The sequence below is a fragment of the Scyliorhinus canicula genome, chromosome 5 (genome assembly GCF_902713615.1).
Source record: "Scyliorhinus canicula chromosome 5, sScyCan1.1, whole genome shotgun sequence".
NCBI classification, from domain to species: Eukaryota; Metazoa; Chordata; class Chondrichthyes; order Carcharhiniformes; family Scyliorhinidae; genus Scyliorhinus; species Scyliorhinus canicula.
The window spans coordinates 190,110,287-190,133,769 of NC_052150.1; the positions used below are offsets into that span (position 1 = coordinate 190,110,287).

Here is a 23,483-nt window from a genome sequence, read left to right on the forward strand (position 1 = left end):
GCCCGAGGTTTCCCAGACACTGCAGAATTAGGTTGTGCAAAGAAACCATAATTGCTGTACCAACACCGCGACTTCACAATCATTAAAGGCTTCAAGGGATGGAGTTATAAAACATCAGAGTATTAAAAATATCAGCCAATATGGTCTAAGAATGCTGAACTTGATGTGATGACCCAAAATGCTGAAAGATATTCGGCAGGATTCTCTGTTCCTGAGAAGTGTTGAGGCCGGGGCAGGATTTGTGGACATCCACGACAGCAAAACTGGCCCGGCACGATTCAGCGATTTACAAGGGGCTAGCACTGGCACCACGTGGAACACTTACTTGAGAAAGGATGTCCTTACTCGAGACAGGATATACTGGCACTGGAGGGTGTGCAGAGGAGATTCACTATGTTGATTCCAGAGTCGAGAGGATTAGCTTATGAGGAAAGACTAAGTAGACTGGGACTATACTCACTGGAATTTAGAAGAATGATAGGGGATCTTATAGAAACATATAAAATTATGAAGGAAATAGATAGGATAGAAGCAGGGAGGTTGTTTCCACTGGCGGGTGAAACTGGAACTAGGAGGCAAAGCCTCAAAATAAAGGTGAGGGTCGTGAATCTGTGGAATTCCCTGCCCAGTGAATCATGTTGAAGCTACGTCGTTAAATGTTTGTCAGGCAAAGGTAGTTAGATTTTTGAACAGTAAAGGAATAAAAGGTTACGGTGAGCAGGTGGGTAAGTGGGGTCGAGTCCACAAAAAGATCAGCCATGATCCTATTGAATGGCGGAGCAGGCTCAAAGGGTATGATGGCCTACTCCTGCTCCTAGTTCCTATGCACAATCGATTCCAATGTGAAACGGTGCCCGATTCTGACAAGCTGCAGCCGCATATTCCCTCCCCACATACTCTATCCCAGCTAACAAGATGGCACTGGTTGTGCTAGAGCGTAGCCATCCTGCTGATGGTTTGACTGGGTCCAGGGGACTTGGGGGGGGGGGGTCCACGACTGCCTTGCAGGCTGCGGCAATGATGTTCCATGCCCAGCTACCCCAATCCCACAGCTCACCTCCTGGCTACCCCCCCCCCCCCCCCCCCCCCCCCGGGCTAATCCCGCCATAGCAGAAGCCCCCCGGCCAGAAGCACGACTGTCAATAAATTATGGCGTTGTTGGACACTTTCCGTACCCCCTTTCTCTCCCTCAGCAGCCATTACGTCGCTTTCACAATTTTTAAAAGCACAACTGAACTACTCCGTCGGGAATTTGGCCCATTGGAGATGGTGAATCGCGAAGGAGCCAGAGATTAGTGGGTCAGGACCGCTAATAACATGCCAACGGTGTTTTCTGCACGTGCGTTCCAAAATGCATTGGCACCACTGTCGAGGCAATGGAGAATTGCGATTTAGTGTGAAATCAGTGCCCACCGTGATTTTGGTGTCAGAATTGATTCTCCGCCCAATCGCGTTTCCCGATTCCGGCATCGGCCAATGGAAAATCCCGCCCTTTATTTTCTCCGAATGCATAAGAACATGCAACAGAAACGAGGAAAGGTTAGTCAGACTTGGAGCCCATTCTGAAAGCCTATGCGCACCTTGCACTGTCATTCACTCTTCACTGTAATGTCCTGAGGGAGATTGAAAAGCATAATCATCACCTCCTGGAGAAGAAGACTTTGAAATGCATTGAACCACCAAAGATAACAGGGCAAACATTCCAACATTACAGTCAACTCCATTTATCTTGATCAGCTGCAATCCACAGGTAACTGTCCCATAGTCCCAATTATGTTCCTGGCAAACAGAGCTCAATAACCACTGCAATAACACTATTGCTTCAGTGCTCTTCTCTAATTTGTCTTCATATTACTTGCTGTCTCCATCCTAATGTTAATCAGTCACTAATAAACTCCTAACAGAGTATATTCAGAAATAGATTCTCTTTTCTCACAATCCTCTATATCATCCTTACATTCTTGTGCTGTAATTTGAATTATGGCTAATACTGCCACCCCCCCCCCCCCCCACTTTACTTTCCACTCTATTCCACCCTAAAACCTCCATCTTTAATAAAGTTTTTAGTCACCTGTCCTAATACGTCTTTCTTTGGCTCAGTGCCACTTTTTATTTTCCGATTCCACTCCTGTGAAGTGCCTTGGGACATGTTATTATGTTAAAGATGCTATATAAATGCAAGTTGCTGTTGTTGGCTTGGGTGATTAACCCTGGGCGGAATTCTCCGCTCCCGGGAAAAATCGGGAGGGCCATCGTGAACTCGACCGAGTTTCACAACGGCCTCAGAGGCCGCTCCTCGCCCCCTATTCTGCCCTCTCGGCGGGGCTAGGAGCGGTGCTCCGTAACTCTCGGCCGCTGGGCGGCGCGCCGAGAGTGACGCGACGGCGGCGCCTGTGTGACGTCAGCCGCGCATGCGCATGTTGGCCGGCTCCAACCCGCGCACGACGGCTGACAGCTCGAACCCGAGCATGCGCGGTGGCCGTCTTTTCCCTCAGCCGCCCCGCAAGACGTGGCGGCTTGATCTTGCGGGGCGGCGGAGGGGAAATAGTGCGTCCGATTGAGACGCCGGCCCGACGATCGGTGGGCACCGATCGCAGGCCTGTCCCCTCACGAGCATAGTCGTGGTGCTCATTCTCCACCAGGCCCCCTACAAGCCCCAAAACGGGCATCTCACGGCGATTTCACGACGGCAGCGACCAGGTGTGGTTGCCGCCATCGTGAAACGGTCGGGAACGGCAGGCCGCTCGGCCCATCCGGGTCGGAGAATCGCCGGTCGCCGAGAAAAACGGCGAGCGCTGATTCTTCCGAGCGGGGGGTGGGAGAAACGCGGGGGGCGCCAGGGGGTCGTGAAATTAGTTGGGGGGCCCTCCCGCAATTCTCCCACCCGGCGTGGGGAGCGGAGAATCGCGCCCCATGAGTTTTAAGCTTGTAAATAAAGTTGCTTCAAATGCCTCTGAAAAACTAGTGAAAATGAACCTTAGAACGCCACCAGGTGCCTGTTTTTCTCTGCTTCTAGTGACACATTTGACACCTTTTCCGCAAGCACAGGTTGCTGGTTATGATACTTTTTGGTCATTCTCAAAAGAAGTGTATGAACTTCATATATTTTCCTCTTTCAACAGCTAGCTTCTCCTTACTTCAAAAATGTGTTCAAGAGGCAGAACATTCTCTCCGTTTCTCCGCGGTTGGAAATACCCTTTTCTTCTTTCCAACGTTGTTTGCAGTCTTTGACCAGATCTTTCTGACAGAAAATGCGAGGGATCAGAGGGATACTTTGACAGAGCACTTGAAAAAATGGGAATGGAAGCTCGATATCCTTATGTACGATGCAATGTGTGATGGAACTGCCTGCTGTTTGCATTTTGCTGTGCAGGTTGATAGCTCGAAATAACAATTATCATTGATGTCATTAAGAGCCAACTCAACTGATAAAAAAGAAGGCTGAGACAATTTGAAAATCAGCCAAATTCCAAATTGATGCTGGAGGTAATTTCGAACGGGTAGTTTGGTGCCAGCTTTCGCAAGAAACAAGCGTTTGTTGAAATGTTTGGGGCATGGTATTGATTACTTTATATAAACAGCTTTCAAATGCAACAGTTGAAAAGCAGGAGAAGACGTTACTACTGTACAAACAGCACAGATGTATCAGATAAGAATCAATTATCTTTCTCTCTCTTAAGTGCAATGTCAGAAATTTTGCCCTGATATATGCCGGGAATTGCATATCCAATCTGTAATTGGCACCACTTACCATTAGCCATCAGGCTGATAATGCCATTAAGTGCACCCTACCATCTTTTCCAAACACCTTGCATGGCAACATAGGAATTAACAACCATGCTAAGTTGCATACTCAATGTACAATTGCTCAAAAATGTATACTCAGTACTCAAAAATTACATCCATAGGAGAGATTTCCTCAGAGCCTCTCACTTGAAAATGAAAATCACTTATTGTCACGAGTAGGCTTCAAATGAAGTTACTGTGAAAAGCCCCTAGTCGCCACATTCCGGCGCCTGTTCAGAGAGGCTGGTACGGGAATCGAACCGTGCTGCTGGCTTGTCTTGGTCTGCTTTCAAAGCCAGCTTCACTGCCATAATTGTTCTTCCCACAAAGTTGTGGCCCTAATATGGAATTGTGTCGATTGTTTCCTTAAAATTGAGTCATGATAAGTTTAAGTGCAGCACCGAGTTTCACCCCCGCAACCCAAAGATGTGCGGGTTAGGTGGATTGGCCACGCTAAAATTGCCCCTTAATTGGAAAAAAATAATTAGGTACTCGAAATTTATTTTAAAAGGGAGCAGCACCATGACATTACTGGTTATCATGTGGACGAGGTACCACTAGTGGTGCTGTTGGGCAAAACATTTCCACATAACCCGCCTTATTCTCCAGCTTGCACAGATTGAACTTGATTAACCTTTTTATCCTACAATGAAAAGTCTTCAACATCAAGGAGTACATATGTAGCAGCATCATAAATTTTTTTGTGAAGGTTTCCTACATTCACTATTGCTAGCGAAATTTCAAACACACTCTAAAGACGCTGTGCATGAACTGGCCGGACAGCTATTTGCTGGTAGAGTTCTTAATATTTAAACAATGGTAGCTATTGGATAACTAGGAAATAAAATAATATTTTGAGTCAAATGCCAGAGGTATCACCAGATAAGAACCAGTTAACCAAGCCTTTTTCTCAAGTTGCGTATCTGAGAAACTTTGTAAACGACAGATGTTTTGTACTCTAGCAAGATTCATGTCATTCTCGGCAACTTGAAGTCTGGTATCTCCACCCCATTGAGCTCTCTCTGGAAGACCGCTAACTTCATGTTTTAAAGAACATTACAGCCATTAATTACTGGCACTGTAATGTTTATTATTGACCTGATGAGCAGTAACAATATCCATCAGGCTGGAAATGAATCCCTCCATGATCTTAACTCTGAAACTTTCCTCAGCCCTACAACCCTGCCAGATCTCTGTGCTGCTCCATTCTGGTCTCTTGTACGTCCCCAATTTTTAGCATTGGAGTCTGTGCCTTTACCTGCCTGGGCCCTAAGCAGTGGAATTCCCTCAGTAAACCTTTCTGTTTCTCTACATCTCTTGTCTCATTAAGACTTGCCTTACAATCTCTATAGCCAATATTAATAACTTGTTATATGACTCTGTGTCAAATTTTGTTTGGTAATATGAACTGCCTTTGATGTTTTTCCATATTAAAGATACTATATAAATCCAAACTATTGTTGTTGTTGAAGTCATGTAGTTATGCATAAGGATGGATCTCTGATGTGAGGGGTGAAGAAGGAATCCAAAGTAGCTGGACATGTGTGTGTGTGTGTGTGTAGGCATGTATGCGCATGTGTTTGGGGCATGTGTGTATTTGTGTGTGCATATGTGTGTGACTGCATATATATGTTCATGTGCATCCGTGTGTATGTGTGTGGGTGAACATGTCTGTGTGTGCGTGTGAGAGTAGAGGAAGATATAACTTTAAAAACTATATTAGCAACCTAATCTTTGACTTAATTTTTTCCAAATGATCTGCCTTTAAATTTAAAAATAAATAAATTTAGAGTATCAAATTATTTTTTTTCCAATTAAGGGGCAATTTAGCATGGCTAAATTTAGTTTTTCTGCCTCAGTAGATAGTTCAGGCAGTGTCCTATTGGGCCCCCCTCCACCAACACCCCGACTCCCTCCCTCCCCACCACCCTCCTTTCCCTTCTCTCCCCACCACCCCCTTCCTTTCCCTTCTGTTGGTACAGAGGCAAGGGTATCTGGTCTCTCCAGTGCAAAGTTTAGTGCTTGTACCATTTGTTCTTTGTAGAAATGTGTTGTGAACTGTTTTAATAATCAGAGTATCCTATCTCCCCTCCCCGTACGTTGGTACTGAGGGGAGGGTACCCTGTTTCTCCAACACAAAATTAGTGTTTGTATTGTTTGGCCTTGTATATATTGTTTTACTGTTTTAATAAAACGATATGGCTAATCCACATATCCTGCACATCTTTGTGTTGTGGGGATGAGACCCACACAGACACGGGGAGAATGTGCAAACTCCACATGGACAGTGTCTCGGGGCTGGGATCAAACTGGGTCCTCAGCGCCATGAGGCAGCAGTGCTAACCACTGCACTACCGTCCGCCCGATCTGGCTTTAAATCAAGTCAAATTAGTTATATTGACCAAGAACACAAAGCTTAGGAAGAAAATGCTTTGTGGGTGCATTTGGTAAAATAATTTCTTTACCCAAGGTCAAGGTTGCCTTCTCTATGATTTATTCAACAGAGCTAACCTGGTGAAATTCCTGCCTAACCCAATGAATCTCTTAGGTTCCTCATTCAGCCCTGAGCTCCAGCCCTGTTTCGAACAATTTTGTTCAAGGAGACAACAGTGTCAAATTCTAAATGCAGCATTTATAAAGTGTTAACCTCAGGTGAATGGGACGATTCCCTTGAAGTATGTGCAGTCATGCGCCAGCAAACTTTCAAGAGGCCAACATCCCAGGCAAAGCTTACGGAATGTTAACTGTAGCACTTTCATGTGATTTATGGCTAAATCCAATATCATACCCAATTAGCAAAGACTATAAAGCCTAGGTTAGTGTTTGCTGGAAGAACCCATTCCTTACTATATCTTCATAGTTAATATAATAACTTATGATGTGAGACGTCAGACAGTGACACATTTAAAGATAACTTTTCTTAAACAATTATATTCCAATTCTTATATATTTATTGATCCAATGAGGTTTTCTTTAAAGGGTATTATGTAAGTAACATAGAATTCCCAAACAAGGCAGTAGTATTTAAACACGAATCAACTCAAACCATTTTTAGGATAAGAAGAAATCATGAAACTAACACTTAACATGGGGTGCTAACATACAATAGTCTGAAATTATTCTTTCTTTTATTTCAGTGGAATTGTTAAACGATTTATTTTAAACCAGAAGTGTCCAACACAACGTAATTTGATTGTGCCTGCCACATGTTTTTATATTTTTGTTTTAAAAACATTGAGCATTAAGAGCATATTTGAAGCAACTGACAGAGGAACTATTGAACCTGACTGTAAAAGGAGCTGAATTAACATATTCAGTTGAGACTGAAACACTCCAGTTTAATGACTCTATTACCCCATGCTGTATTACTAAACGCACATTGGATTTGCATGATAACGATGCTGAATCCAATGTCAATTTGGAATATTAAATTCAATAGCTCTGTTTGTACTTTGAGGTTGAAGCTATATTATGCTACCTCTAAGTAGCTGTCAAAAAATGACTCATAAGTAACATGACCAATTTATACTGTTGGTACAAAAACAAAAATTCCATTCCCTCTACTTTGAGGGAGCACTGCGCATTCGTACATGCATGCAGAAAACAAAGCTTGTGGCTGATAAGGTTTAAATGTTTTGACAGTGCAGTAAAGCCCGAACAAAAAGCCCCGGCAATGTGAGGTAAACTTCCCTGGGATGTTGCACTCCAGAATCAGACTGGGATTGTACCTCTCGGCTACTTCACAACTATCTCGGCACTGTCAGAATGCCTATTGTGGATGAACCGAAAGAAAGATTTGAACTTAACGTCTGGAGTTCTGAAATTCCATTCCCTTAAGACTATTTCCAGCTCCCTCCCCCAGCCATCTGCTCAGGTTGCACCAACCACGCCAAACCATAGTGTTCTGTTTGAACTCGAGCTGAGCTCGAAATGCTACATCCTACTTCTCACCAATACTACTTACTGGCAACCTCAGCAATATCTCCTGCCTCTGCTCCTACCAAACTCCCACTGTCACTGAAACTTTTGCCCACAATTGACACAGTTTCTCCAATGCTATCCTTTCTGGGGCTGGGTTAGCACAGTGGGCTAAACAGCTGGCTTGTAATGCAGAACAACGGCAGCAGCGCAGGTTCAATTCCTGTACCGGTCTCCCCGAACAGGCATCGGAATGTGGCTTTTCACAGTAACTTCACTGAAGCCTACTTGTGACAATAAACGATTATTATTTCTGACCTCCTTCATAAACTAAAACATTTTCAAAATTCAGCAACCTGCGCCAGGTTTAAGGGCGGAATATAATGGTCACGACGATGGGCCCATGGCAACCCTGCCACAGTCATTTCTGGAAGCTCTAATGTGATTAAAAACAAACTAGGCAGTCTGTTGCCTTCCACTGGGGCCTCCCGGGCGGCATGGGGCATTAAGACTATTTCCTCACATTACCCCAATATTGGTGGGGTAACCTTTACTCTCTTTCAACCCTCCAGTCTATCTCAAAATCCTATCATCTCTATCTCTAAAACCTTCTCAAAACTTATACTTTAATCAAGGTTGGTCACCTCGCCCAACTTTTGCTTAATGTCTTTGCATCTGCTTTCTTGCTTCTTTTATCCATTCTTTTTTTCCCCCTATGTCAGGTACTTGGGACATTTGACTGGCCTCACTCCTGAATCTAAGGTGCCATAGATACAGCCATCACATCCCTAACTATTTATGCCCTCCTCCCACAGTCCTTCTGCTTACCTTTGTGACAATGTCCGAGGGGGTCAGCTGGAAATATGTGACTTAAAGAACATATAAGTAGAGCAAAGCGCTGAAGTAAATACCCAATCTTTCCTCAAGTCTATTGAAGAGAATTTAGCTTTATTGCACTGTCGGGTTAAATCATTCCACTGAGCATGTTCCTCGGGTGGCTGACTAAACCAAAATATTCCAAAAACATAGATAAGTATAAAAAATTTCTGAAAATAATAACTATTTTCTTTACATATGTATAAAACAAGAGACTTCCTTTAGAAATGAAATTATTTTATGTATTCACAATGTATATACTTACATTTCACTGTTTAGAATGAATTTCATGTGTCCTGACCTTATTACCTACATGTGGATTGAGTTCTTCCATGAATTTTGTCTTGACTTTTTTTTTACTTTATTGCTCCCCAACTGAAGACATTTGATCCTAATTGTAACATTGCATCTTGGTTTCTAGAGTTACCTTGTTCTGAGCCAGTGGAAATCACAATATTTATGATAGGTGCATGTCAAAGTCAAAGAAAGTCTGATATAAATTGGGAGGGCAAGTATAAGTCATATGCTTTAGTCTCATGTGGTCTAGTCTTGCTCTGCATTTCAAATGTGTGGGTTGGCAAAAACCTGCCTCTATATAATGCCTTTCACAAGCTTGGGAGTCTCAAAACATTTTACGGCCAATGACGTCCTTTCGAAGTATAGTCACTGTTGCAGTATTGATAACGCAGCAGGAAAATTTGCCAACACCGAACTTCAAAAAACAGCAGTGTGATATAATTATTTTGCTTTTAGTGATAATAATAATCTTTATTACCACAAGTAGGCTTACATTAACGCTGCAATGCAGTTACTGTGAAAGTCCCCTAGTCGCCAAACTCCGGCGTCTGTTCAGGTACACAAGGGATAATTCAGAAGGTCCAAATTGCCTAACAAATTACCTATCTTTCAGGACTTGTGGGAGGAAACCGAAACACCCAGAGGAAACCCACGCAGACACAGGGAGAACGTGCAGACTCCGCACAGAGAGTGGCCCAAGCTGTGAATCGAACCTGGGACCCTGGCGTTGTGAAGAAACAGTGCTAACCACTGTGTTACCGTGCTGCCTTGTGTTGATCAAGGGATAAATATTGGCCAGGACACTGGCTGTACCTTTTCCAAAATTGAAACATGTGATCTTTTACATCTACTTGAGAGGGCACACAGTGTTTGGTTTAACATCCCATCTGAAAGGCTGCCCTCCTTCAACAGCTCACTGGAGCACCAGCTAAGGCTTTTGTGAGCAACTCTCTGGAGTGAGACATGAAACCATAACCTTCTGACCCAGAGCAAATGACCAACAACTGAAGCACAGTAGAAATAATGGGCTGACTTTTCTTGCTGGCGGGACTGAAAGCAAGAGGCGAGTCCACTTCAGTGGACGGCAGGACCTGAGGTGACATATAGCTGGCGGCAGCCAGTTAAGATGCTGGCACCGGCACTGACAGATGACAGTCTGCCTCCAGGGTCCAATCAGAGGACCATCACCCAGCAGCCTCAGTTATACCACTGCTGGGGGGGAAACAGTGTAGTACAGGAGCAAGAACTAATCTTGGTTCAGAGGATCAAAATGTAGAATCATTTTGTGTGGAGAGATGAATTAATCTTTATTGTCACAAGTAGGCTTACATTAACACTGCAATGAAGTTACTGTGAAAAGCCCCTAGTCACCACATTCCAGCGCCTGTTCGGGTACATAGAGGGAGAATTCAGAATGTCTAATTCACCTAACAGCACATTTTTCGGGACTTGTAGGAGGAAATCGGAGCACCCAAAGGAAACCCACGCAGACACAGGAAGAACTTGCAGACTTCGCACAGACAGTGACCCAAGCCGGGAATCAAACCTGGGACCCTGGCGTTGTGAAGCCTTGATGCTAAGCACTATGCCACCGTGCTACTATAAAAATGGCAAAGGAAAGAAGTAAATTGTGGGCATGGTTTTATAGGCTGTGTGACAGTAGCTGCAGTGTAGGACAGAGTATAAATCAAGGAATTATGTGGTCTTGAAATAAAGGTACTGCAATATTCATGGAGATGATAATCTTCATATAGATTAGACAAATCAAATTGACAAAAATAGCCTGTAAGGTGAGCTCATTGTGTGTATTCAGGCAACTCCCTAGAACTATATGTTCTGGACGGAAACTGGGAATAGGTTATTCTAGATTTGGTAATGTGCAATAAGACAGGATTAATTAATGGCCACATAGGAAAGGGTTCTTTCGCAAAAAGTGATAACATGATGGAATTTCACATTCAGTTTGAGGGTGAGAAATGTGTGTCTGAAACTCATGTCCTACACTTAAATCAAGGCAATTACAAAGGTATGAAGGTAGTGTTAGCTAAGGTGGAATGAAAGAATAACTTAAAAGGTAGGATGGTAGACAAGTGACGACAGACATATATTGAGATATTCTATAACTCTCAATAAATATATATTTCATTAATAAAGAAAGATGTTACGAGAAGTATGTATCATCTATAGCTAACTAAGGACGTTATGGTGTTATCAAGTTGAAAGTTGTACAATGCAACAACAATTAGTGGTAACTCAGAAGACAGTAAAACCTTCTGCAAGTACATGAAAAGGAAGAGAGTAGTTCAAGTAAGAATTTGTCCTTTAGAGGGTTTGACTGGGGAATGAATAATGGTAAACAAGAAAATGGCAGAGGTTTTGAACAGGTATTTCATATCAGTCTTCACAGAAGATACAGAAAGCATTAATAGGATCATAGAATTCAGTGCAGAAGGAGGTCATTCAGCCCATTGAGTCTGCGCAGGCCCTTGGAAAGGGCACCCTATCCAAGCCCACACCTCCACCCTATCCCCATAACACAGTAACTCCACCTAACCTTTTGGACACGCAGGGGCAATTTAGCATGGACAATCCACCTAACCTGCACATCTTTGGACTGTGAGAGACTGTGAGATACAGGGAGAAAGTGCAAACTCCATACTAGCAGTCACCTGAGGCCGGAATTGAACCTGGGTCTCTGGAGCTGTGAGGCAGCAGCGCTAACCACTGTGTCACTGTGCCCTCCCCCTTCCCCCAAGAATAATAGAAAATTAAGAGGCAAAGGGAAGGAAGAACTGAGCATTGACTGTACTCTTCCAAAATTCCCTTGATTCTGGAAAGGTCCCGGTGGATTGGAAAACCACAAATGTCACATTGCTATTCAAAAAAAAATGGTGATAGAGCACAGGAAACTATAGGCCAATTAGTCTAATACCTATCATTGGAAGAATGCAGGAATTTATTATTATAGAGATGGGAATGAGATATGTAGAAAATGGTAATTGCTCAGGCAGAGTCAACATAGTTTTGTGAAAGGGTGTTTTTTAAAAATACTATGGCTGGGATTCTCCGAGCCCCCGCAGGGTCAGAGAATCGCCGGCGCTGTGGGAAATTCCCGCCACGCCGCTCTGATGCCGGGATGCGATTCTCCGGCAACGGGAGAATCAGTGCCAATTGCGCCCACGTGGTCGACGCGGCACCGGTGAGGGCCGCTGAAAGAGGCCCCCGGGGCGATTGTCCGTGGTCGACCGGCCGAATTCCCGCCGACGTGGTTCCAACCTGGTACCCCCCGGCAGGAGCTAGGACCCACGTCCGTTGTTGCCATCCTGGTGGGGGGGGAGACTCCGGGGGGGCTTCCACAGTGTCCAGGCCTGCGATTGGGGGCTACCGATCGGGGGGCGCCCACGCACTGTAGGGGGCCTACCTCCTTTTGCGTGGGCCTGCTGTAGGGCTCCGCCATGTTGCACGGCATCAGTGCAGAAACGGCCACCACGCGCATGCGCCGGCATGGAGACGGCCGTCACGCTCATTCGCGGACCCACGGCGGCAGTGCAGGGCCATGTATCGGCACCGGAGCAGCGTGGAGCGCTCCGGATCCATGCTGGCTCACTGAGGGCTGCTGAATCGCTGGGCCAGGAGGCCCATTGACGCCAGCGTGCACCACTCTGGTGATTACGCCGGTGTCAACACTTAGCCGGGATTTCGGAGAATCCCGGCCTCTACTCTTTAATAGGACGCAAGCATTGCTGGCAAGGCTAGCATTTGTTGCCTATCTGAAATTGCCTTGAACTGAATGGCTTCGGAGGGCAGTTAAGAGTCAACCACATTGCGGTGGATCTGGAGTCATATCTAGACAAAATCAAGTGAAGATAGCAGATTTCCTTCTGGGGAGCGCTCCATGGGGGATGGACTGCCCATTAAGGAGAGATGCCTAGAGCACACTGACAGACCACCAGACTTGGTTCCACATGTGATGGCGGGCCACCCCGACATGGGCAAAATGCCCAGACAGGTGAGAAGTGGCCCGTATTTGGCCACTTAAGTGGCCACTCAGTAGCCGGCCACTCTGCCAACTCTACTGCCACTATGGCAGCAATATGACCTGGAAGTGGGAAATTCCTTCGGATGTCTTCCTCCTGCCACTTTGCCAGCCCTGCTACTTCCCAGCCAGTCACCAAAGAGCCTGTAAAATTTGTAACAGTGGAGCTGAATTAAATTATTCCAAATGTTCTCACTGGTCACTTCAACAGCGTAAACTATCTGCACCAATAATTGCTAAAGATTTGAATGTTTAGTATAAAGCTAAGCAGCAGTAATAGCAGATTGAAGCAGAACACAAGATCACTATCCCAGCATTGGAGGGGATGCAACTGATGGAATGAAGGATTCAACAATTGCAACAGGGAAGCACAGGATTTGGCCTTGGGTTTGATCAGAGATTATACAAATACACATCAAGATTGGTATCGATTTAGGGTTATCTCAGTTCAGATAAAATTACAAATACAGAACATTTTGTGACTAACTTCATTGGAATCCTCTTTTCTTTGAGCCATTTGTTTACATCTGTTTACCCAGGCCTTTTCAATGTTTCTCTACGGGATACTTTTTTTTTATAAATGTTTTTTTATTGAGTTTTCATATTTTATATACGACAAATTACAAGTTATTAGAGAGAGAGAAAAAAAAAAAGGAAAACACAAAAATTTAACATGAATATTTACAGGTAAGCATCTTCATAACAATAATTGTGGCCGCCCCCTTTAGCCAGCATACATATTTTACATTCCCCAATATGGGCGAGGCACATGTTTATAGGCATTTATTTATAGTTTGGTTTTGGGCCTTGGCTTGCCATCAAACCCCCATACCGAGCCCGTAGCCCCCCCCCCCCCCCCCCCCCCCTCCCCCCGGCTACCTTCCCCCGATTCCCGTCCATTTTCCCCTGGTTCTTGGCCACCCGACTATTCTTCCTCATGTACGTTGGCCACAAACAGGTCCCGGAACAGTTGCATGAATGGCTCCCACGTTCTGTGGAAGCCGTCGTCCGACCCTCGGATGGCGAATTTGATTTTCTCCATTTGGAGAGATTCCGAGAGGTCGGACAGCCAGTCTGCAGCTCTGGGTGGTGCTGCTGACCGCCAGCCAAACAGGATTCTACGGCGGGCAATCAGGGAGGCAAAGGCAAGGGCGTCCGCCCTTCTCCCCAGGAATAGATCTGGCTGGTCTGAAACCCCGAAGACCGCCACTATCGGGCATGGCTCCACCCTCACCCCCACCACTTTGGACATAGCCTCGAAGAAGGCTGTCCAGTACTCCACAAGTCTGGGGCAAGACCAGAACATGTGGGCGTGGTTGGCCGGGCCTCTTTGGCACCGCTCACATTTGTCCTCCACCTCCGGGAAGAACCTACTCATACGGTTTCTCGTTAAGTGGGCTCTATGTACCACTTTTAGTTGCGTCAGGCTGAGCCTTGCGCACGTGGAGGTGGAGTTGACCCTATGCAGTGCTTCGCTCCAGAGTCCCCACCCTATCTCCATCCCCAGGTCGTCCTCACATTTCCTTCTTGTTGCGTCCAGTACGGTGTCGTCCCTTTCTACCAGTCGGTCATACATGTCACTACAGTTCCCTTTCTCTAGGATACTTGCGTCCAGTAGGTCTTCCAGTAGTGTCTGTCGTGGCAGTTGTGGGTACGTCCTTGTCTCCTTTCGTAGGAAGTTTTTGAGCTGCAGGTACCGTAGCTCGTTCCCCCCAGCTAGCTGAAATTTCTGTCAGTTCGTCCAGTGTTGCGATCCTGTCGTCCGTGTATAGGTCCCTGGCTGTCAGTGTCCCCCCGTCCTGCCTCCACCTTTTGAAGGTGGCGTCAGTCAGTGCTGGTTTGAACCTATGGTTGTTGCAGATGGGAGCCTTGTCCGACATTTTGTACAGGCCAAATTGCTGCCGCAGTTGGTTCCAGGATTGGAGGGTGGCTGTCACCACTGGGCTGGTGGAGTGTTTTTTGGGTGGGGATGGGAGTGCTGCCGTGGCGAGGGCCCGGAGGGAGGTTCCCATGCAGGAGGCCTCCTCCGCACGCACCCACTCGGCTTCTGGCTCCTGGATCCATCCCCTTACTCGCTCGGCTGTTGCCGCCCAGTGGTAGAATTATAGATTCGGGAGGGCTAGCCCCCCCCTGGATTTTGTTTTTTGTATGACCTTCTTTGGGATCCTAGCATTTTTACCCCCCCATACGAACGCCATGATATGTTTGTCCAGCGCTTTGAAAAAGGCCTTGGGGATGTAGATCGGAATGGATCTAAACAGGAAAAGGAACCTGGGCAGTACGTTCATTTTGATCGTCTGGACTCTCCCGGCGAGGGAGAGCGGGAGTGTGTTCCATCTTTGCAGGTCCTTTTTAACTTCCTCCGTCAGGCTGGTGAGGTTCCATTTGTGGATCCCTTTCCAGTCATGGGCTATTTGGATCTCTACGGGATACTTTTGACCAATTTCTTTATTAAATAATAAACTCTGATCAGTTGAATGGCTGACCTATTTTAACCAGCTGTGTCAAAGAGCAGTTAACTTATATTACTGATCGTGGGTCTTCCTGTGCACCATGGGGCACCCTGAGAGTCTGAAAGTCACTAAACAAATGTATATTGTTTCTATTCTCTTTCCTACTTAATGTCTAGTTTAACTAGCAAGTATATCCTCCTATGTGCATAGTAGGAGTTGCAAAATGTGCTTCAGAACTCCAAAGCAAGTGACAGATGGGATTCCTTCAATCTAGATGGTCTCCGACCTATCTATCAGATGGATTTATAGCAGAAAGAGGATATAGTTGAGGGAGGGCTTTGACCTACATTGATCTGCCACTCAATATCTTGGATAGAGAGTCAGTCACAAAATGGGCATATCAAATTGCCAAAACCTCTCATAAAAGCAGCTATCTTAGCACTTAGTGCTGAGTAAACTGGTATATTAACAATATTAAGGTGGTTGCCACATATCAAGCAGTCCTGCATAAAACCTTCCATGATATTGGACACTGGTATCTGTTGTATTACCAATGCAACAATGTGATGCTTGATGATAATACAGTAGCTACCAAGAGGTAATACTTGGAGGCTGTGTACCAGAAGTGATGGCAAAGTATCAAGGGTTCAGTACTTACCATCATTGGGTTGGAGAAATCAAGTAATCACAGCTGCATCTCAATATTTTGAACCATTTGGTATGATATGTGTCTGTATTGTGGTCAGAAGGAATGCACCATGGAATCCATGCATTTATTGGAGGGTTGTTGGGTTGACGAGGAATTCATGCTGTCTGCCTAGCAAGGGCTCAAACTTGCCGTCTCACTACTTTTATGACCAACTAGCAGATAATCTCCTTGGGGAGATTAACGGCCACTTTAACATCAAGTAGGTTTCTACCTCACAATGGAATGCTGGAGCTATGTCAATGTTCTGTGATAGTAACCAGATAGCTGATAGCTACAATATTACAGGGCATCATTGATGATTGGCCAGCTAGCTTGCATCATCATCAGTGGCATCTGGAGGGGTAGGCTTGAGCCATGTTAGAGTAGGGGGGGAGGTTTTTTTGCCATTTATGTCTAGATAACCTCACAGGCAAATAAATGGCCTAATGGGTTGGGTGGTTCTAGTTAGATAAACAACATTAAGCTTATCAATGCATTGTACTGGGGGGGGGGGGGGGGGGGGGGGGGTGTAGAGAGAGAGAGAGAGAATGGGTAGGGGGAGGGCAAGCAGTTCACAGCTTTGAAGACCCGTGCAATAATAACAGTAGGAGACTGTGTAATAAGACTTAATTTCAAATTCGTAAAGATAAACAGGGAAGGAAAACTCTGTAGATATATATAAATAAATAAAATTACAAGACAGTCACCGCTTTTTTTTTTAGAAGGCATTAAAAACATAGAAGTGGCAGAACTGGACCATTCACCCTTTTGCTGCTTCTCAGCTATTCAAGTATACATTCATCATCCAAACAAATCACTTTAATCTTTCTTGTTCAGAGCCAGTGTCCCTCCTTTCAATCAGTTCCTTTAGACAGTACACAGTATGAATAGTACCACAATAATAATTTTGTGATTTGCCTTCTGACAGTCCAGTACATTTTATGACTGATCACCTTGAAAAAATATAGAATTGTTTCTATCAGCAACATAAGTAATACATACCATCAAAGGCAAGAAAATCAATTGAAGCAAATTTTCTTAAAGGCTTTTCAGCTAAATTGGAAAATATTGTTCTGACAGGGGTACTCTCACTTGAAACACACACAGAGAACAGTAGCATACAATCTGACTGTTATGAATTCAAATCTCCCAGACACACAGCGTTATCTATCTAGAAAAATACAATTAGAATATTCTTCTTCAATATTAGATGTAGAACTTTAATTTTAAGGCTGATTATAAATTAGCACTATGGACAGTGAACGCTTTAGCACTTAAGGTATAATTTAAAATGGAGCAGGAATTTACACCATTCATATTCAAGAGTAAAGCAGTGAGATTAGGGGCAAGTACAGTGTGGATTTAACCAACAAACATTACTGCAACGAGGAAGCAAACAAAATGACTAAAACTCAAAACAACTCAGACAACACTCATTATGTGGCAAATGGCAGGATAGACTAAAACACTGCTCTGTCAGCTTCTGAAATAGCCCATTATGCAATATGTTTTTTTATAAGTAGCGAACATATTGTAAATGTATTAAATGCCAAACTTAAAAGCATAAATTGTCAAAATGATATTTTGATCTGTGCTTCAGTTATTACAAAAAAACATTGTTACAGCTCACTAGATCCATATCCTGTGCCACTGAAACATGGGCCTTAGACGCGTGGCAACTACACTCATCAAGGTTTGAAAACTTCTTCAGATACCAAGAGCAACACATTTAGATACAGATTAGTTCATGAAATTCCTCCTGAATAATGTGTAGAGGTAGAGTCATTAATATAAACTACGTGGAAATGGATTCCAACATTTAAAGTTGTCTAGATGAATTAATCTCTCAAGAATATTGTCCCTATATTTTGTAATATATCAGATGAAGGTGGAAGGTTATTATAGTTTACATTACAGTTCAAGTAGCTGAACAACTAAACGGGCTCTTATTAACAAAGTGGAAACAGTTGTTCCCTTCACATTACACAAGAAACTGGTTTGTTTGTAACATTTATGATAATCAACTGTGGTGTGAGGCTTCATCGAAATCGTGTTCTCATTATCGGAGTTACAAATAAGCCAATTACAATGACACAATGTTCACTCCCACCGTCTCCTTGGGAAATCACACGGGTTTTTTTTTGCCTAATCGTGTAATTGTTTTTATCTATCAAGGAGTAACTGTTTTTGCAATAGTTTACAATCCTTACATACCCGCGTGATTTTAATAGAAACCAGCAGTCAATAAACCAGATTAAAAGGACATGTGCTAGCAGCTACGAGATTTGTAATTTCTGCTTCAAAGTGGAATGTGAGCCGTTTCTTACAGAAATAAGGGCTCCCCCACCCGCCCCCAGCCAGCACCAGCAAATATCTTCGAACCGCTAGAGGTCACTGCACATGACTTGGAGCCCGTTTCCAATCTCACTGACTTACTTGCAGTCTCGGTCCTCCAGATCAAAGTGAGGGTTGAAATTGATCATTATCCGTTGGGAAGCTTCGGGGGCTTGGATCACCCAGGCACAGCTCTCCCGGGGGTAGTAAGAGTTCGGATATCCAGGGGAGTTCAGGTATCCAGGATTCGTGATTTGTATAGTGTCCCCACATCGATCTAGACAAGGAAAACCACACATCTAATAAACCAAACTAATGAATGTTCCTCCCCCCCCCCCCCACCCCACTCTCCTCCACCTTTAGTTTCACATCTGCGTCTCAGTATAAGAATACAACTGTTTTGTCCAGGCTCTCCCATCTTACCCCATTGTGTGGGATACTTGGTCAGGATCTATTCTGCAACAGCTTTGAAACTCTGCACATATGTTTTATTCAAAAACGTTGGGGGTGAGGGGGTGGAGAGACAGTTCGTGTTTTCTAGACACACACACACACACAATGGGGAATGACACATCCATGTCTGCGTGATTGAGAATCTTTCTGAAGTCTCTTGCTTGTCAGTCCTGGCGGGGAATCCGTTGCCAAGCACAGTGAGGGAGGGGGATTCTGAGGATGTAACATGTAACACAAAAAAAAAACCCAGCTTCGCCTCATCCAGTGTTGTATGAGGTTTGAAAATTGGCCAGATACCTTTCCTGCGTGACTTTAGAGGGTCTTCCGAGGGTTCTGACCTCTGGTCAATTTGAGTTGATGCAAGGTCCGCGATAAGAAAGCGGTTTGCTTTGAACCTCCTCCTCCCACTGTCGGATTGCACCGAGGTCAGTTCGGGCGGGTTGGTCAGAGGTCGCCTTGTTTTTATTATTGCCCAATTCTCTTCATCTCCCACTACACACCGCCGATAAGATTTAATAAACAAAAAAAAAGGGGGGGGGGGAGATACCAGGTCACGCTCACTAGTCTCCAATAACAAAAGGTAAATTCGCCGAGGCCGAAGTAATAAGTGTAATGGGCCCGCGATGGGTGAGGCGGAATTCCTCACGCTCACACCGAATAGTTAAGGAGACTGAGGGAGACTTCCACTTCTGACAGGCGCCCGGCGTTTCCCGCCTGGAAAATGCACCAACACGGGTGGAAGCGGCGATTGTTAAGATGAAAGGAAAGTGAGGTTTTAGCCTGTCAGGACTTTAATATTTACACCGTGTCTCAGGCGATTAACAAAAAAGCGGTGGAATAATTGGCTGTCAAACTTTAAACAAAAGGAAATGTATATTTTACAATGTTTACACCAACACTCTCTGTCTTATCTCCCCCCCCCCCCCCCCGCCCCCGTTCCCCCTCAGTCCCTCACCTCCACGCCCTTTTTACACCTTGTTGATTATTTTGGCCTCCAGTTTGAAGCCACCCCCCCATCTTCCTTACGGTAATAGGGAGGGAGGGGATCCGTCATATTTCAATGTGAGGTTGTCAAACACCGGCAAAGCCCGGCTAGCAGCGGGGGAGAGACAGTTTGACACGGCCCAATTTCAAACCAACCCGCGCTCTGGGCAGCCTTCATGTGTTGAGGACTGAATGAATGAATGTGTCTGCGATAGAGGGCTCTGCCCGCTCCTCCTGCCTTCCAGAGCAGGCTTGACAAACAGTGGCGAGCGCTTTATGATGTGGCCAAGCTTGTCAGGGGGGGGGGGGGGCACTGTGCAGATAAGAAGGAGCCAGGGTGTCTTCGTTGTCGGATCACTGCTGTCAGAGGGGGATATGGTTCAAATTAACAGCGGCGTCCAGCAGCAACAGCTGAGTGTTTGCGATACAGATCTCACCCCCTTCCCTTCCCCTCCGTCTTAAAACCTCAGGCCAGACGGGTTTATGTATTTTAAAGAGCTTTTTTTATTTTATCTGCAGACTCTCTGGCGAGAACAGGGCAGAGCCTGGTGGCAGAGCAAAAGCCAGTCCCTCGCTATTCTTGACTTACTGGCGAGCTGGACACTCCTCTGGGCTGAACTTTAAAGGGGGGGGGGGGGGGGGGGGGTCGCTTGTTGATGAGTCCCCGCCGTTACTGCAAACGTTACCGAGAAGGGAGGCAGCGAAAGTCCGGTGCTGGGCTAACTTAAGGTCGATCCCAGCGACATTGGCCCCCTTTTAGCAGGAATGTGCAGGGGGTGGCAAAGGCAATAATATTCTCACTCATGGCAGATTGCACTGTTGCACTGATGGTGTTTTCTCTCTGCGAATTGACACATTTCTCAGGGTCAGGGTTCCCCCAACTGTTAAAGCGAAATGTTTCTGAATGTTTCCAGCAGTCCCGTCACTTATGCAGGATCTCCCCTCCTGTCTTGGCTGTATCGACCAGTGACAAACTTCACTCTTTATGAATGACACTTCACATGCACTGCCCGCTCCCCGGTGCCTGTCCCTCTCCCAGGGAAAGTGTGGTCGGCGCCTCAGGTGAATCCCAGCCAGCCACTCTGACTGCAAAAGAGAGGGGAAATAAACTAAAGAACACCAGCCCTCCCCGAGATTAACCTGCTTTTGGAAGGTTCTCTGCCCGGGTGTCAGTCCATTCGCTCATTCCCACCCGTGTTCCTCCATGGCTCAGGTTGCTGGGGCTAAGGTGCCCCGGGGAAAGAGAGAGGGGTGTCACACACTCGCTAACAATACGATTCGGGGGCTACTCACCATTCCTGTGTGCCCTGGACAGCCCAATAGCCACGGCCAGCATGCAGAGAGACAGCCAGTGCTTCCCCATGGTACTGGAGATCCCAAGGAAACGGCGAGCAGAGAGAGAGGGAGACGAGAAGGTCCAACAAAAAAGGGCAGTCCCAGACTTCAGCGAAATTGGTTACTTTGCAAGGACCTGGGCGATCTGCATCCTCATCACTTAGCTGCGATTTCCTCCCGCCGCTTGCGGATATACTACTGTTCCTGTTGCAATGTATGGCGTTGCCATTTCCTAAAAATCCCGAGCCAATAAAAGCTTTCCTCAAGCTCGACACACACACACACACAGAGTGGGAGACTCCCGCACAGCCGATCACAGAGGCAAAAAGCACCGACTCTCTGTTGGGAGAGGGGGAGGGGGGAAAAATAAACAATAGTTTCCATTAAATATCTTTGAGAAATAAAACAAAACGAGTCAAATCCACAAAGATGTTAAACAATCTGTAAGTTCGAGACATAAAAAAACAGCATTCTACGGTCACAATTGATACCAAAGACTGCGCGATTAGCCCTAGTAAAAGGTAAGCGAAATACCTTGAAATAACCTCAGTAAGGGCTCTTGTCTGATCTGAGTCGCTCTCCAGCCTCCAGTACTGCACTCAGAAATGGATATTAATTGACTCTAGTGACTCAGGCTCCCTATTAAGTGTATTCTCACAGGGGGAGGAAGATTGGTGTAACTAGCAATGTAATAGTGTAGGTCTGGAAATGGACAGGATAGAAGAGAGGGCGAGAGAGAGATGGGGAGTCGCTCCAAGTGATGACGGCGTAAGTCACTCAAAACACTCCTGTGTCTCTCTTATCCAACTGAGTTGGGGGGAAAGTGAAGTCAGCCGCCTTGTTTCGCTTAGCAGCATTTCTGTGAGAAGTAAGTCAGTCAGCCAGCCAGCACGCTGAAATGGGAAGAAAACGCCCAGGCTCCCGGCAGCCGTGTAAACTCTTCATTTCAAAAACATAGCTCAGTCAATGAGTCAACAGCAAGGAGCCAGCAGACTTCACCAGAGCCGCGCACGGCCGCCCCAGTACCGTGCAACTGGTCCCGGGGTTTCAGGAGTTTGTGACGGAGAGAACACTTCGTTGTAAAAAAGGCTCGTCACACCCTGACTGTTGTTTTTCCCGAGGAACCAGTGTGGAGGACTGCCAAAAGAATTCGCTGCGTAATTTTAATTTCCCAATGATGTAAAAATAGCTGTGAATAAGAACTTCTTGTGCAATGTGCTATATTAGTGTCTTCGCATACTTTACTCAGTATTACTGTGCACACTTCACACACAGCATTACTGTGCACACTTAACACATTACTGTGCACAATTCACACAGTATTATTGTGCACACTTTACATACACTACTACAGTGCATACTTCACACACACAGAATTACTGCACATTTCACACACACACAGTATTAATGTGCACACTTCACACACAGTATTACTGTGCATACTTCACACACAGTATTACTGTGCACAATTTACACATCGTATACACAGACAGTATACACATAATTATTATTGTGCATACTTCACACACACAATTACTCTGCATGTTTCACACACACGGTATTACCGTGCGTAATTCACACAGTATTACTGTGCACAATTCACACACACAGTATACACAGCATTATTGTGCACACCTCACACACAGTATTACTGTGCACACCTCACACACACATAGTATAAACACTGTTTTGCCGTGCACACTTCACACTTACACAATTATACTGTGCACACCAAACACAAAGTATTACTGTGCACAATTCGCACACACACAGTATTACTGTTACTGTGCATAATTCACACACACACAGTATTGCTGTGCACAATTCACACACATTCAGTGTTATTGTGCATAATTTACATATGCACAGTATTACTGTGCACAATACACACACACAGTATTACTGTGCATAATTCACACACATGGTTTTACTGTGCACACTTCACACACACAGTTACTGTGCGTATTCACACACAGTTACTGTGCATATTCACACACACAATATTACTGTGCACAACTCACACACACAGCATTACTGTGCACACTTCACACCAGTATTACTGTGCACACTTCACACACAGGGTTACTGTACACACTTCACTCACAGTATTACTGTGCACACTTCACACACAGTATTACTGTGCGCACTTCACACACAGGATTACTGTGCACACTTCACACACAGTATTACTGTGCGCACTTCACATTTACACAGTATTACTGTGAAAACTTGACACACATGCAATATTATTGTGCACAATTTACACACACAGTATACACCCAGTGGCCCACCAGGTGCTGGCTCTTCTCAGTTCACTCCTCAG

At 45.2% G+C, this 23,483-nt stretch overlaps 1 protein-coding gene across 4 annotated transcripts in view; it reads right to left on the bottom strand.

The window, feature by feature from the left end:
- The window catches only part of nrp1a (neuropilin 1a), a 239,642-nt gene extending 217,400 nt beyond the window's left edge, over positions 1-22,242 (bottom strand). For 2 of the 4 annotated variants that reach the window (XM_038798281.1, XM_038798280.1), the window contains exons 1-3: positions 21,695-22,241; positions 21,119-21,499; positions 18,491-18,665 (exon numbers count right to left, since the gene is read on the bottom strand). In XM_038798281.1, the coding sequence (XP_038654209.1) occupies positions 18,491-18,665; positions 21,119-21,188 (245 nt within the window). In that variant the 5' untranslated portion in view covers positions 21,189-21,499; positions 21,695-22,241. Of the gene's footprint in view, positions 1-18,490; positions 18,666-21,118; positions 21,500-21,694 lie in introns of all 4 variants that reach the window. The other 2 variants (XM_038798278.1, XM_038798277.1) reach the window with 2 other exon arrangements.
- Positions 22,243-23,483: the final 1,241 nt, after the last annotated feature.